Here is a 13654-nt window from a genome sequence, read left to right on the forward strand (position 1 = left end):
CCCCTGCTGTATGACTAAGTTTTTTGTAGTCAGATCATGTTAAAGTTCTGGTGGAGGTTTATGAAGTTAGTATTTTTGTGTTTAATTTCTCATTCTGCTTCATTCTAAGAAAGAATACATTTTAAGATAGAATATATATATATATATATATATATATATATATATATATATATATAGTAGGTATCATATAGATATACATATATAATTTTGAGTGTTAGTTTCCAGCTTTCTCATCCACAGGCAGGCATAATACCACCTTGCAGGATTGCTATGAGGAGTCAATGGGAAATGTAAATAAAATGTTTAGGGTGCTTGGCATCAAGAAGAAATTCAAACAATGATGAGGTATAATTAGGGAAAGTTTAGGTGTTTATTTGGGTAATTCAGGATGGCATGGTTTCTAAAAATTTTCTTTTCTTTTTTTTTTCTTTCTAAAATTTTCTAAAAATCTCTAAATTCTGATTTGTCCACAGAGCTGGCCATAGAGGCCTAGTTTATCCATGTTCTTAATATGACATTGCTGATTAACGTCACTCCATCTTTTCCTCCCTCCCTCCTTCCCTGTCCCTCATGTCCTCTATTCTTCCTGAAGTTCATACCTTCCTCTCTGTTTCCTTTTTGATATATATAAGCCTTGGTACTAAATTTAGGTCAGTGAGTAGCTGCTACTACTAGGGAGAGTATGCAGAGAAGCTAACACATAGAAGATTCTCTCTTATCTTTAGTTCTGTTTTCTAGGAAACAAAGGAACTCTAAAATCTTGTAATCTCTCTCCCTTTATTTATTTATTTTTTAGAGAGAGCGCGCGCGTGTGCAAGTGGCTGCCCCCTTTATTCTTATGTGATCATGTATAGTAGTAGCCATCTAGGTATGTGCAAAGTCTTTTTTTTACCACAGCAAATTTTAGGACAGATCTTGAGTTTTGTCTTGAACCCTGATGCCAAGAGTTCACCTTTAGATAGGCATGGTTTTCTTCTAGGACACAGGACAAATGATGATAGATAGATTCTCCTTAACATTTTGAAGGAAACTTAAAGATCGAGTGATGAAAAAATTGACCCTAGCAGGGTCACTTAGTTGTTTTCTTGTTTCATGAAAACAAACTTAAAAGCTAAGTTATTTTACTTAACTTTATTTTTAGGAGATTAGTTTGAAACCTGGAACCTAACCTTTTCAAGTTATTATAAAACCAACATTAATATAAATAACAAAGCAAAAAAATATCTTAGAATAGTTTCTGTTTTTATTGACATTTATTATTTTGTGGTAGTTTTTAATTTTTGTAGGCATCATGAGAAAAGATATGGAAAAGAGTTGAAATTCTAGGATGATATTAATGTAGGCAGCCTGGGTCCAAGGATCCAGAGTGGGGGTTCTCTACAGGACCAGCCCAGAGGGTCCTTGGCTTTGTGCAGCATAGAAATCAAACATGAGTTAGAAAAAATGAAAGAGTTTATTGAATAGCATGAATGACAGAGAATAATAGATGGTCTGTCTGGGAAATTTGGAAAGGAAAAGAGAATGAGTCTCATTTTTGCTTGGGGCTAGGGGTTTTATATTGGAAGGGGGTCCAGGGCATATGTTTCTTTGGGAGTCCAGGGTGGGGTCCGATCAAAGGAGAGTGTCAGGTGAGCAATAGGTGTTATTTCATGAATTACTGAAGGTAGCAGTATTAATGCCTGTGTCAGCCGAGGTTTGTTCAAAGCGAGTGTCCTGGAACACATTTGGTATCCTGCTCTTCTCAGATGTTATATCAGGTATTTGGAGCCTAGGACAAAGCTCAGAGAATGATTAGCTTTTTTGCTTGCTTCTTAAAGTGGAAACATAGCTTCTTTGGCTTATTCAGAGGCAAATATGGGTCATGAATAAATGGGGCCTACCAGAAAAACAGAGCCTTTCTAGAATGGAGTCCCTCAGCTTCTTTATCTAATAATAGTTATAGTGTTAGCAGACTCTTAGATAATAGTATTAACAATTATCCACATTTCTTAAGGTTTTAGTCTCCCTTATTTGAAAATCTCTTTTTTAAAAGACTTATTTATATATTTATTTGAGAGAGAGCGAGAGGGCGAGTGAGAGAGAGACAGAGCCGGGGGAGAGGGAGGGAGAAGCAGACTCCCTACTGAGCAGGGAGCCTGATGTGGGGCTCGATCCTGGGACCTGAGCCGAAGATAGACACTTATCCGACTGAGCCACCCAGGCACCCCTGAAAATCTTTTTATCCATAGTAAATTTAATTCTGGTTTAGTTTAGTTTAGTTTAACTAAATTAGTTTGTTTGTGGTTTAAAAAGGAGTTCAGAACGGGTCAGAATTTCTCATTGAAAGTTCCAACCTTTCTAAAGCTAATACTTAAATGAATTAAACCTAAATTTTATGTGCTACCTTTGTATTAAAGGTAAAGTATTCGTCCTATTTTCTCATTTATTTTGCAGTAAGCTGAGATTTTGGTAGTGGCAGATTTTAATCCCTAGTCCTCCAGGCTCTGTGAGTCACACAGGGACATTAAATAGTTTTCTTAGAACTGCAGTTTTAGTATGAAGTTAGGGACATAAATGTTGAATGTACCTTATTTTATGTATTAATAGGAACCAGACAGCAAGGTTTAAAAAGTAATTTTGTGTCTGGAAATAGGTAGATAACGTGGAAGGTGGGGGATTATTTAATTAAAAAAAGGCTTTTTGAAAGGTTAAGAATTTTATCTTGCCAGGATACAGGGAGAGAGGGAGGAGAATTCTAAGTCTTGGTGAAACATAACTCAAAGGCATATAGTTAGTATTTGCATTCTGTTTGCTTGTATATGGAAAAACCAGTAACAGATTGATTTAATCTATCAAAGGAGAAGTAGGAGTGGGGGAGAAGAAAAAAAAAAGGCATACTTGGGAATAGTGAATTTTGTTTCCCTTTACTTGGCTATGTTGGTGATGAACTGGCAACTAGTAAAGAGGACGATAAGGATATTCTGCCCTTGGTAGGTAGATGGGTCATCAGTGAAAAACAGTTTTAGTTGTTTATGAATTCTCCAAAAGACATAGGGTGTTTAACTGTGACTTCCATGTAAGAGGTTATCTCTGTATTATGTCTGCCACTGTCCTTATTAGCATTTCCACGACAGGTCTGTGTCAGAATTTGTCACTTGCTTTATTATAGTCTTATTCCCATGATTTTTTTTCCTTCATTTTGTATTCTTACTTGAGTTAGGTGGGCTTTCCAAAGGTTGATGCTCCATCTTCCTGTGGTTTTGTTTGCCATTGTAAGTCATTTTAATGTTGTCTGTGTGTAGTTTGTTAGTCTTCAGATCAAAAAAGTCTGTTTGAGACTATATGGGAGATCTGAACTGCAATGTGTAAAGCGTTTACAGGGAGTTTCTTTCCTTAGTTATCTAGAAGAAATTAGTAAACCAACAAAAAGTATTTAAGTAGCTTACGATCTTTTACCTTACTTTTTGCTTTGAAAGTTTAGATTAGGAGTTTGGAATTTTTTGCGAATTTTCTTTTTTATAGCCAGATTTAATATTGCTATGTGTGTTATCTTTGACAAAGAGTGGAAATAATCTTATAGTAAATTCTGTGTCCTTACAGTCAAAGGCCGTTGGCTTGCTAGATGTGGATGTGTATGGCCCTTCAATTCCGAAGATGATGAATCTGAAAGGAAATCCAGAATTATCACAGAGTAAGTAAAAAAAAGATAGTTACAATAGTTATGCGTTTTTTTTAATTACCTCCTGAGTATCAGGCATTGTGCCATGTACCATGTGTACCTTCTACACAGTGTAGTATAGTAATTCTGAAATCAGATGTGGAGCCAGACTGTCTAGGTTTGAATCCTAGCTCTGTCTTTGTGTGGCTTTAGGTGAATTGTTTAACCTCTTTGTACCTTACCTCTGCCCCATATGTAAAATAAGGTTAACAATTGCTGTGAAAAATCACTCAATTAGAAATTGCTATTAAGTGTAATGCATTTGACATAGTGTCTGGCACATAGTCAGTGATCATTATCTCTTTACATTTAAATGTGTGGATGTATGGAAGTATTTGAATAGAAAGTATGTATTTGTGTTAGAGGACATGAAAATTACTTTTTCTAATCAGATTTTTGTCATATTTATCTTAAGGTATTTTAAAAAACCCCTCAAAACATTAGTTCCTTTTGCCAGCCTTCACTGCTATCAATAGGACAGTAATTTTTTTGAGTAAATCTTTAATATTTACTATGCTTGTTATTATACTTTCTTGCAGAGCTATCAAATATAAAGCATTAAGAATAAGGAAATGCTGTGATCACAGAGTGAAGTATTGGAAAGGGGTGCCTGGCTGGTTCAGTTGGTAGAGAATCAAGCTCCACGTTGGGCTTTGGAGACTACTTAAAAAAAAAAAAAAAACTAAACAAAAAAAAATAGAAGTATTGGGAAAACTTGTAATTTCCTGAAAAATGGTTTTAAGTGAATGAAATTAATTTATTAGAATTTATTTCAAATTATAGGGGTGCCTGGGTGGCTCAGTTGGTTAAGCAGCTGACTTTTGATTTAGGCTCAGGTCGTAATCTGAGAATCCTGGGATGGAGCCCTGCGCATTGGCCATGTCCTCAGTAGGGAGTCGACCTGAAGATTTTCTCTCTCTCTCCCTCTCTCTCTTTCTCTCTCTCTCCCCCTCAGCCCCTCCCCCTGCCTGTGCTCATGCACCCGCTCTCTCTCAAATAAATAAATCTTTAAAGAAAATTGTATTTCAAATTATAATTAGAGTATATTACTGAAGAATTTCTTTTCATTTCTTAGTGGGCTTTCTCTTTTCCATAGAACTAGAACAAAATGGCTATTTACTGTAGGGTTTTTGTTGGATTATCTATGTAAATAATAGAACTATTTTTTTTGTTGTTGTCATTAAATGTTAGTTAATTAGGCATTGTCTGCTATTTAATGTGCTTTTGTCTGTGCTTTAGTTGTTGGAGTCAATTACAGTGTTAAGTTCTGAATAATTGTGGGAAATTTGAAGATGTAGTGATGATAAAATTGACCCTAGCAGTTGTATATTGTAAGCACCCACTTAGTTTTCTTGTTTGATGAAAATATAAACTTAAAAAGCTAAGTTATTCTAGCTGCTTTGTTCTTTGTCCTTTCAGTGGAATGCATACTTAGTTTGCAAATATGTGACATACGCCAAGATGTCAACTTCACAAGGAAGGAGTAATGAATTTGCGTACTTTAAATGATAGACTTATTATGTCTGTCTCTTTATTAAAGTAATGTGAAAACTGGTGCATGCAGCACATGAGTGATGGCAAAGTGGAGCCCTTGGTGTCAATTTTTTCTTAAGTAGTCTGTTCAGTCTATGCCAACATAAATACTTGAAGTGAACTTTGATTTCTTTCTTCTTGTTTTACTGAAACTGTAATCTTAAATTTGATGTTTGCAAATTGGCTGCCGTTAAATAGGCTTTCTGGTAAAGATGAGATACTGGAAATTTTGGAAAGCCTTAAAAGAATACTTCTTTTGTGTTGACAAGCTGATCTTAAGTCACCCAAGAAATAGACTGAACGATTAAGGCAATCACTTAAAAGAATGTGGATTCTTAAAGGCCCAACTTATAAATTATTTGTTGAATCTTAGATAAACCTGCCACCAGGGGCGCCTGGGTGGCTCAGTCGTTAAGCATCTGCCTTTGGCTCAGGGCGTGATCCCAGGGTTCTGGGATCAAGTTCCGCATCGGGCTCCCTGCTCTGCTGGGAGCCTGCTTCTTCCTCTCCCACTCCCCCTGCTTGTGTTCCCTCTCTCGCTGGCTGTCTCTCTCTGTGTCAAATAAATAAATAAAATCTTTCAAAAAAAACCAACGAAACAAACAAAAACCTGCCACCATTATACTAATTGGCGTCATTTTGAAATTTCTGTATTTTAACATGTTAATTTGTCCTGTTGTACTCGCTATTGCAGAAAACAATGCAATATGAAATTACCTAATTAGCAATAAAGAAAAACTGTGGAAGATTTGTTTTCAGTAGGCCATAAATCTTTGTGTTTATTATTAGCACCTGTCTCAAGACAAATGTGTGTTCTTCTATGTCTCTTTCACTTTTTGAGTTATATCAGAGAGCTCTCCTTAAGATACGTAGACTAGTCGTGTGGTACATTTGTAATGTGGCCATATCTTTTAGGGCTGTTTCTACTTCACATTTCTCTTTTCCAGTCTAATTCCAGGTTAAAACACAACTTTTTTTCTTATTTCCTAATCTTCTGATCATTCCCAATATTTTTGAAAATTATTGGCAAATGTACCAATCTTCAGATGACAGAAATTAAAAGAACTTGCTATTGTTAGGTAGTGGGAGGATTAACTTGCAATTCTACTTTTAATACTCTATTTTTATTTATGTGCCTTGCAAATTTTTGCTTTTTAAAATAGACTTCATTATTGCTGATTCATAGTTACTTTTTTTTTTTTTAAGATTTTATTTATTTATTTGACACAGAGAGAGACAGCCATTGAGAGAGGGAACACAGGCAGGGGAGCAGGAGAGGAAGAAGCAGGCTCCCAGTGGATGAGCCTGATGTGGGGCTCGATCCCAGGACTCTGGGATCACGCCCTGAGCCAAAGGCAGATGCTTAACGACTGAGCCACCCAGGGGCCCCCATAGTTACTTTAATATTATTTACTAGGTACTTTAGAAACCTTTTAGGGCTACTTTAACAAAACATATTTCATTTTTTTCTTTTCCTTTTTTTACATGAGAACAGAGCTTTATTTTTATTTTTGATTAAGATATAATTCATATACTGTAAATGTCATCACTTCTTTCTTTCTTTTTTTCCTTTTTTCTTCTTTTTTTTTAGGTTAACAGAAAGTAAAGCATTTAGGAACGTAGTTTGGTGAAAGCAGGATGTAAAATGAGTTTTGAAGGTGGAAGATGGGGGTGCCTGTGTGGATCAGTTGGTTAAGCATCTGCCTTTGGCTCTGATAGTGATCCCAGGGCCCTGGGATTGAGCTGCATGTCAGGCTCCCTGCTCAGTGGGGAGTCTGTTTCTCCCTCTCCCTTGTGGTCTCTCTTGCTGTCTCTCTCTCTCAAATAAATAAAATCTTTTTTTTTTTTAAGATTTTATTTATTTATTCGACAGAGACAGAGACAGCCAGCGAGAGAGGGAACACAAGCAGGGGGAGTGGGAGAGGAAGAAGCAGGCTCATAGTGGAGGAGCCTGATGTGGGGCTCGATCCCATAACACCGGGATCACGCCCTGAGCCGAAGGCAGACGCTTAACTGCTGTGCCACCCAGGCACCCCGCAAATAAATAAAATCTTAAAACAAAACAAAATAAAATAAGATAAAATATTGCAGGTGGAAGATGTGGGAAATATTCACATGTGAGTTGGAGACTCTATAGGAAAAGACCAAAAGCCATAAAAAATAACACTATACTAAGAGGCATGAAAAGTTTTGATAGTCTAGATTTGATGAGGCTAACCTAGAAGAAATTGGACATGTTACAAAAAAAAAAAAGTCATCTTTTTCACTTTCCTTCTGGATTTCTACTCTAGATTTTGTGTATGTGGTGTGAATACAGGATAATGGATTGAAATGAGATATTGTTGTCAAAATTGGATAAATATTGTACACCCATGTTCATAGTAGCATTATTCACTGCTATTATTATGAATTCACTATTCATTATTCCATTATGTGGAAGCTATCCAGTGTCTATCGTCAGATGAATAGATAAGCAAAATGTGGTATACACATACAATGGAATGTTATTCAGTCTTAAAAAGGAAGGCAGGAGCTTCCTGGTTGGTGAACAGATGATTTAGGGAGAGTGATACGCTTGGAGAGGTCATGGAAACTTTCTGTTTTTCCTCAAATCTTGTCCTATGCATCTCATCCACCTGGCTGTTTCTAAGTTATAGCCTTTTAATTTAATTTAATTTAATTTAATTTAATTTTCCACCACCCACATCTCTTCCTTTCCCTGCCCTGCAGCACTGAGAGCTTACCAATAATCTGAGTTACATTCTTTTATAATAAACCACTAATATAGTTCCAGGGATTAGGATGTGGACGTCTTTGGAGGACTGTCATTCTTCATGCCATACCACCATTCTATCCCCATCTCCCTCTACTCAAGGTTTTTGCCACTGTGAACAAGACTGCTGTGAACATTTTGGACATTGTCTTCCATTGCACATCAGCAAGAATTTCCTTTCGCTTTGAACCGAAGGGTGTAATATCCAGGTCATGAGTTTGTGAATGTTTATATTACTTTCCAAAATGTTTGCATCAACTTATGCTCTATTCATTGTATCTCAGAGACACCATTGAGCCATATCTTCAAATAGGACATAAAATGGTATCTCATTATGGTAAAAAAAAAATAAGGAAAGTCTTACATATCTGGCAACGTGGATGAACCATGAAGACATTATGCTAAGTTGAAATAAGCCAGTCACAAAAAGACAAATGCTGTATGATTCTGCTTAGATGAGGTACTTAGGATAGTCAGAAACATAGGGACAGAAAGTAGAATGGTGGTTGCCAGGACCTGGAGGGGAGGGGAGAATGGGGATATATTGTTTAATAGGTTTCGGTTTTACAAGATGAAAAAGGCTATGGAAATGGATGGTCATGATAGTTGGACAGCATTATGAATCTATTTACTACCACTGAACTGTAGGTTTAAAAATGGTTAAGATGGTAACTTTTGCTGTGTATATTTTAATGAAAAAAAATTGAAAAAAAATTAAATAGATCTGCTCTGGCAGTATTACCACAGAACAGGGTTTCTTCCATAGTGTCTATGGTATTGACCCAGTGATTCCATTTGTTCTTTAAAAGAGCAATCATTCCTGGAGGAAAATAGAATAGTGATGTTTCATTGGGAGACTTAGTAATTTAGTTATAAGCCTTTTCTACTTATTAGTTTGGAAACTTCACTAGCCTGCCAGTTATTAGGAATTGTGGCCTAAAATTTTATTTTCATTTCATGAAAAGTGAGAGAACTTACTACATTTAAAATCCTTAATGTTCTCATTACCAGTCTACCATTTGTAACATTACCAATATTGTAAAGCCCTGTGTGACCTGATCCCCACCTTCTGTCTACTTCTACATTCCCAATTCCAACAAGCTTGCTTTGTTATTCAGTGAAAGTGAATTTTATTTTCTACCACTGTAAATGTCAGCATTTCTAACATGTGAATGTTTACATTACTTTCCAAAATGTTTGGCAGTGTTTACTTTCGAGGGATGGAGTCCTGTAGAGCCTGAATTTGAGCCATGATGGAAGGGGCAGTGTTTAGAATCCCAGCTTTGGGACTTTGAGCAACCTGGAAAAAGAGAAGGAACTAGTAGGTCAGTGTATACCATCATTCTTTCCTCTAACCATCTGCATTGCCAATCTAAAACAGTGCATGAACACTAAAACAAAGATCTTACTTGATACTGTTTTTCTGGAGATTGGTATTGTAATAGGTTCGGAGAAGCGGTGAGTGAGGAAACAGTGACAGTAAGGTTTTGATTTTATTCTGCTGTCTCTGAGGTCTTTCAGTTAAGGAAAAGAAGGGAGAAATACCAGCTTGCAGTTTAATGGGCTTTGAGATCTCCCTTGCAGTATATAAACCACAGACTTTCTTTTATTTTGGTAGAGTGAGTATCTCGAGCTGGGTTTCCCAGAAAGCAGAGCCTTGTGCACTGCTAATTTATTAGAAGTGCAAACCCAGACTGAGGAAGGAGGCAAAGAGGGAGAGCTAAGTGATTAAACTGTGCTATCAGGCTGGCTGTCACTTGTACGTGACAGATTGCTTGACTGCACGGGACTGTGGATATGGGAGGAAAGGGGAAGAGTTTATCTGATTGTATCCATCTCCCATTGTCCACAGGCTCACCTCAGTAGGTGGGAACTCACCTGCATTTCCGAATTTTTTTTTTTTTTTTAAAGATTCTATCCATTTATTCGATAGAGATAGAGACAGCCAGCGAGAGAGGGAACACAAGCAGGGGGAGTGGGAGAGGAAGAAGCAGGCTCATAGCGGAGGAGCCTGATGTGGGACTCGATCCCACAATGCTGGGATCACGCCCTGAGCCGAAGGCAGAAGCTCAACCGCTGTGCCACCCAGGCGCCCCTGCATTTCTGAATTCTGCATGAGTGAGTCCCACAAGAGTCCTATGGTGTCCTATACTTGGGCATCAAGATGGATATTTTTGGGGTGGGAGGTGAAAGGCACACAATGTATAGACCTGAAGTGAGGTACTTTCAGACAGCCCCTGTGTGACATTGGTTAGAGCCCATGCAGAGCTGATGGCTGGAATGAGAGATGAGTGAGGCTAAAGGGTGTGGAGAGGTCATGTGGGACTTTCGATGCATGGGGATGGAGGTGGGGAGCTGAGCCTTCTGTACTCAGGCAGCTATTTCAGTGATTCCCTTATTGACTGATGCTAGGACATAATGGCAGGGAACCAAGAAAGTGCAGGATTCTTTCCAAATTTTGATATCCTGAATTCTTAAGAGAGTATAAACTGATCTCTCTAATCTTTTAAGCCAATACATGTCAAAGTTTTATTTCTCAAGAGAGTGCATGCCTCAAAGGTGTATTTGAAGTAATATTTAGAAATTCAGTTTCACAGTTGTCTTCCATTAGATATATATAGAAAATACAATGGCTTTATATGTTTTTATTCATTTTATTCTTTCAACTTGATAATTTTTAATTTTTAAAAATGCAATACAGTATTTTTTGCTATAGTCACTGTGTTGTATATTGTGTGTACATGACATGTACATTTTTAATTTAAAAATATAAAATTTGATAGTATCAAACTCTAGATCTGAAAACTTGGCTTCTTTATGTTTGAGGGTTTGGGGGGGGGGTCACATAATGCTGATCAGTTTCAAGTACAACAGTATTGTAGGTATTGGGACTTTAGTATAGGGCTAAGTTTCAACTGATGGTTATTTGAGATAAAGACAGGTCCATCATGGGGCGCTTGGGTGGCTCAGTCGTTAAGCGTCTGCCTTTGACCCAGGGCGTGATCCCAGGGTCCTGGGATTGAGCCCCGCATCAGGCTCCCTGCTCCACTGGGAAGCCTGCTTCTTCCTCTCCCACTCCCCCTGCTTGTGTTCCCTCTCTCGCTGGCTGTCTCTATCTCTGTCGAATAAATAAATAAAATCTTAAAAAAAAAAAAAAAAGACAGGTCCATCAGTAAGGCACTTTCTTTCTTTCTTTTTTTTTTTTAAAGATTTTATTTATTTATTCGACAGAGATAGAGACAGCCAGCGAGAGAGGGAACACAAGCAGGGGGGGTGGGAGAGGAAGAAGCAGGCTCCTAGCGGAAGAGCCCGATGTGGGGCTCGATCCCATAATGCCGGGATCACGCCCTGAGCCGAAGGCAGACGCTTAACCGCTGTGCCACCCAGGCGCCCCAGTAAGGCACTTTCTTATTTCAAATAAGTGATTGCACTATTTGGTATTGCATGTTGTACACTTGACCAAAGCCTTACAATAAGCAAGAGTTCTGTCAGTTTTGAGGAAGAATAGTAACTAAAATTGAGATACCAGTCTTGGTAACCAGGGTTTAGATGGCTGTGTTTGGATATATTAGTAGGCACCATAGTCAGTGGAAGAACATTTAGGGCTTTTTACTTGTAAATGTTTATTACAGATTCCATGGCCGGAAAAAATACACACACATGTGCATGCATATATACATAGACACATATATTTAATTAAAGCATCATTTAAAATTCTGTTACTTGCAGTTTAACTAGCACTGACTTAAAAGTGATTGCTTTTAAAATAAATTATGCTTATTTTAAACCTAGTTTTAAAATTTGCTTTTGTATTAAAAGTGAAATGTTGAGGGAGACATTATTTCCATTTACTTAGCAAATATTAATGGACATATTCCGTAGTTAGTAAGCGTGAGAAATATTTGATTTGTTGGCTGTCAGATCAAATAAGGTTTGATGCCCATTCTCTTGGGCTGCACTAGCCAATGATCATAAGCATAATAAGCATAAGTAAAGGCTATAATAGAAGTGTAAGCATGCTTCTTTGTGAACTGAGATGAGGACTCTAAATCAAACAGGGAATTTAGAGAGATCTTCTTGGAGGAATGATTTTTTGAGCTAAATTAAAAAAAAAATGGATGAGCCAGGACTTTGTTGTAAGAGGGGGTTGGGGATTGGAAGTGAGGAGGATGTTCCAGGCAAAAGGAATATCATGTGTTAAAAGCCTGCAGAATGCAAATTGTTTGGTATGGCAGAAGTGAAGAATCTCTGTGTGTGAGTTGCTGGAGTAAGATTGGGCCCAGAAAGATAAGTGATGGTCTTATCATGAATGCCTTCTTGTGCTTGTTTGAGGAACTGAAGTGTAACTCACAGGCTATGAGAAACTGTCATGGATTTTAGAGAGGGGAGTGACACTATCAGTTCTGTGTTTTAGGAAGATCATTTTGGCACATTGTGGAGGAAAGATAATAGGACCAGAGGGCGGGTAGGGCCAGTTAGGATGCTATTATAGTGATCCAGGTGAGATGTAATAAGGCTTGATTTAAGTCTGTGGTAGTAGAAATGGAGGGGAAGGGACCTAATTGAAAGGTATTAAAGAGATTGAAAGAATAGGGCTTGGTAATTCATTGAATATGAATGAGAAAAAGGTCTCTAGGATGGCTCCTGGATTTCTGGGTTGAGTGATTGCTTAGATAGTTGTGTCATTCATCAAGATAGAGCAGAGAGGGAAAAGGCATAGATTTAAGGAAAACATTAATGAGTTAAAGTTTATTAAATTTGATGTCCAAAGAGAGTTAGTCAACAGGTGATTGGAATATACTGTGTTCAGGAGAGAGGTTTGGGTTAATAATACAGATTTGGGAGTTAGCAATGTGTGCGTGTGTGTATGATATTTGAAGTTGTTAGTTTAGATCACTGATTTTCAATCTGGAGTGATTTTTCCCTCAGGAGACATTTGGCAATGAATAAAGATTTTTGATTGTCACCATTGAAGGATCTGGTGGGTCGAGGCCAGGGATTCTGCTAAACATCCTGCAATGCACAAGGCATCCCCTTACAACAAATTATTGCCTGGTCCAAAATGTCAATTATGCTGTGGTTGAGAAATTCCGACTTAGATATGATAGCCCAAAAGAGTTATAGAGGGAGTCAAGTATAGGACTGAGGGTAGAATTTGGGGAGGTTAATGTAAAGAGATCAGAGAAAGACTGAGAAGCTCTGACCAGAGAAGTAGAAAGAAGACAAGGAAAATACTGCCCCTTAGAAGCCAAGAGGAAGTTTTAGGAGAAAGTGGTAAACATTTTCAGAGTGGCTAAATAAGATAATAATTATATCTTAAATTTAACAGTATGTTCCAACTACTATTTTGAAGAAAGTACAACTTGTGTTTTGCTTCTGGAGGAAATATATTTTATAAACTATATATAATCCTTGGGAAATCAATCATTTGGGAACCAGTTATTGAACATGTCTGTAATGGTACTGTGCTATGTTCTAGGGAAAAAGGTGAGTAAGATGTAAACTCCGTTCTTGAGGAGTTTACAGTCCAGTGGGGGAGACTGAAAATGTCAGCACACTAAGTACTATGGGAAGGTATGAACAGAGGACTGTAGAAAGAGAGAGGAACTTCTAATTTTTCTTTGATGTAGCCCAGCCAGTCCTGAACCCTC

At 37.6% G+C, this 13654-nt stretch overlaps 1 protein-coding gene across 4 annotated transcripts in view; it reads left to right on the forward strand.

Annotated features, from left to right (window-relative positions):
• The window catches only part of NUBPL (NUBP iron-sulfur cluster assembly factor, mitochondrial), a 237151-nt gene that overhangs the window by 51661 nt on the left and 171836 nt on the right, over positions 1 to 13654 (forward strand). For all 4 annotated transcript variants that reach the window (XR_015723103.1, XM_087859100.1, XM_045802595.2 and 1 more), the window contains exon 4: positions 3580 to 3670. Coding sequence is in view for 3 of the 4 variants with exons in the window: in XM_087859100.1 (XP_087715226.1) it covers positions 3580 to 3670 (91 nt within the window). In the remaining variant the exon portion in view is untranslated. The remainder of the gene's footprint in view (positions 1 to 3579; positions 3671 to 13654) is intronic.

This window comes from Ursus americanus, chromosome 35 (genome assembly GCF_024610735.1).
Source record: "Ursus americanus isolate L20-20 chromosome 35, mUrsAme1.1.p, whole genome shotgun sequence".
NCBI classification, from domain to species: Eukaryota; Metazoa; Chordata; class Mammalia; order Carnivora; family Ursidae; genus Ursus; species Ursus americanus.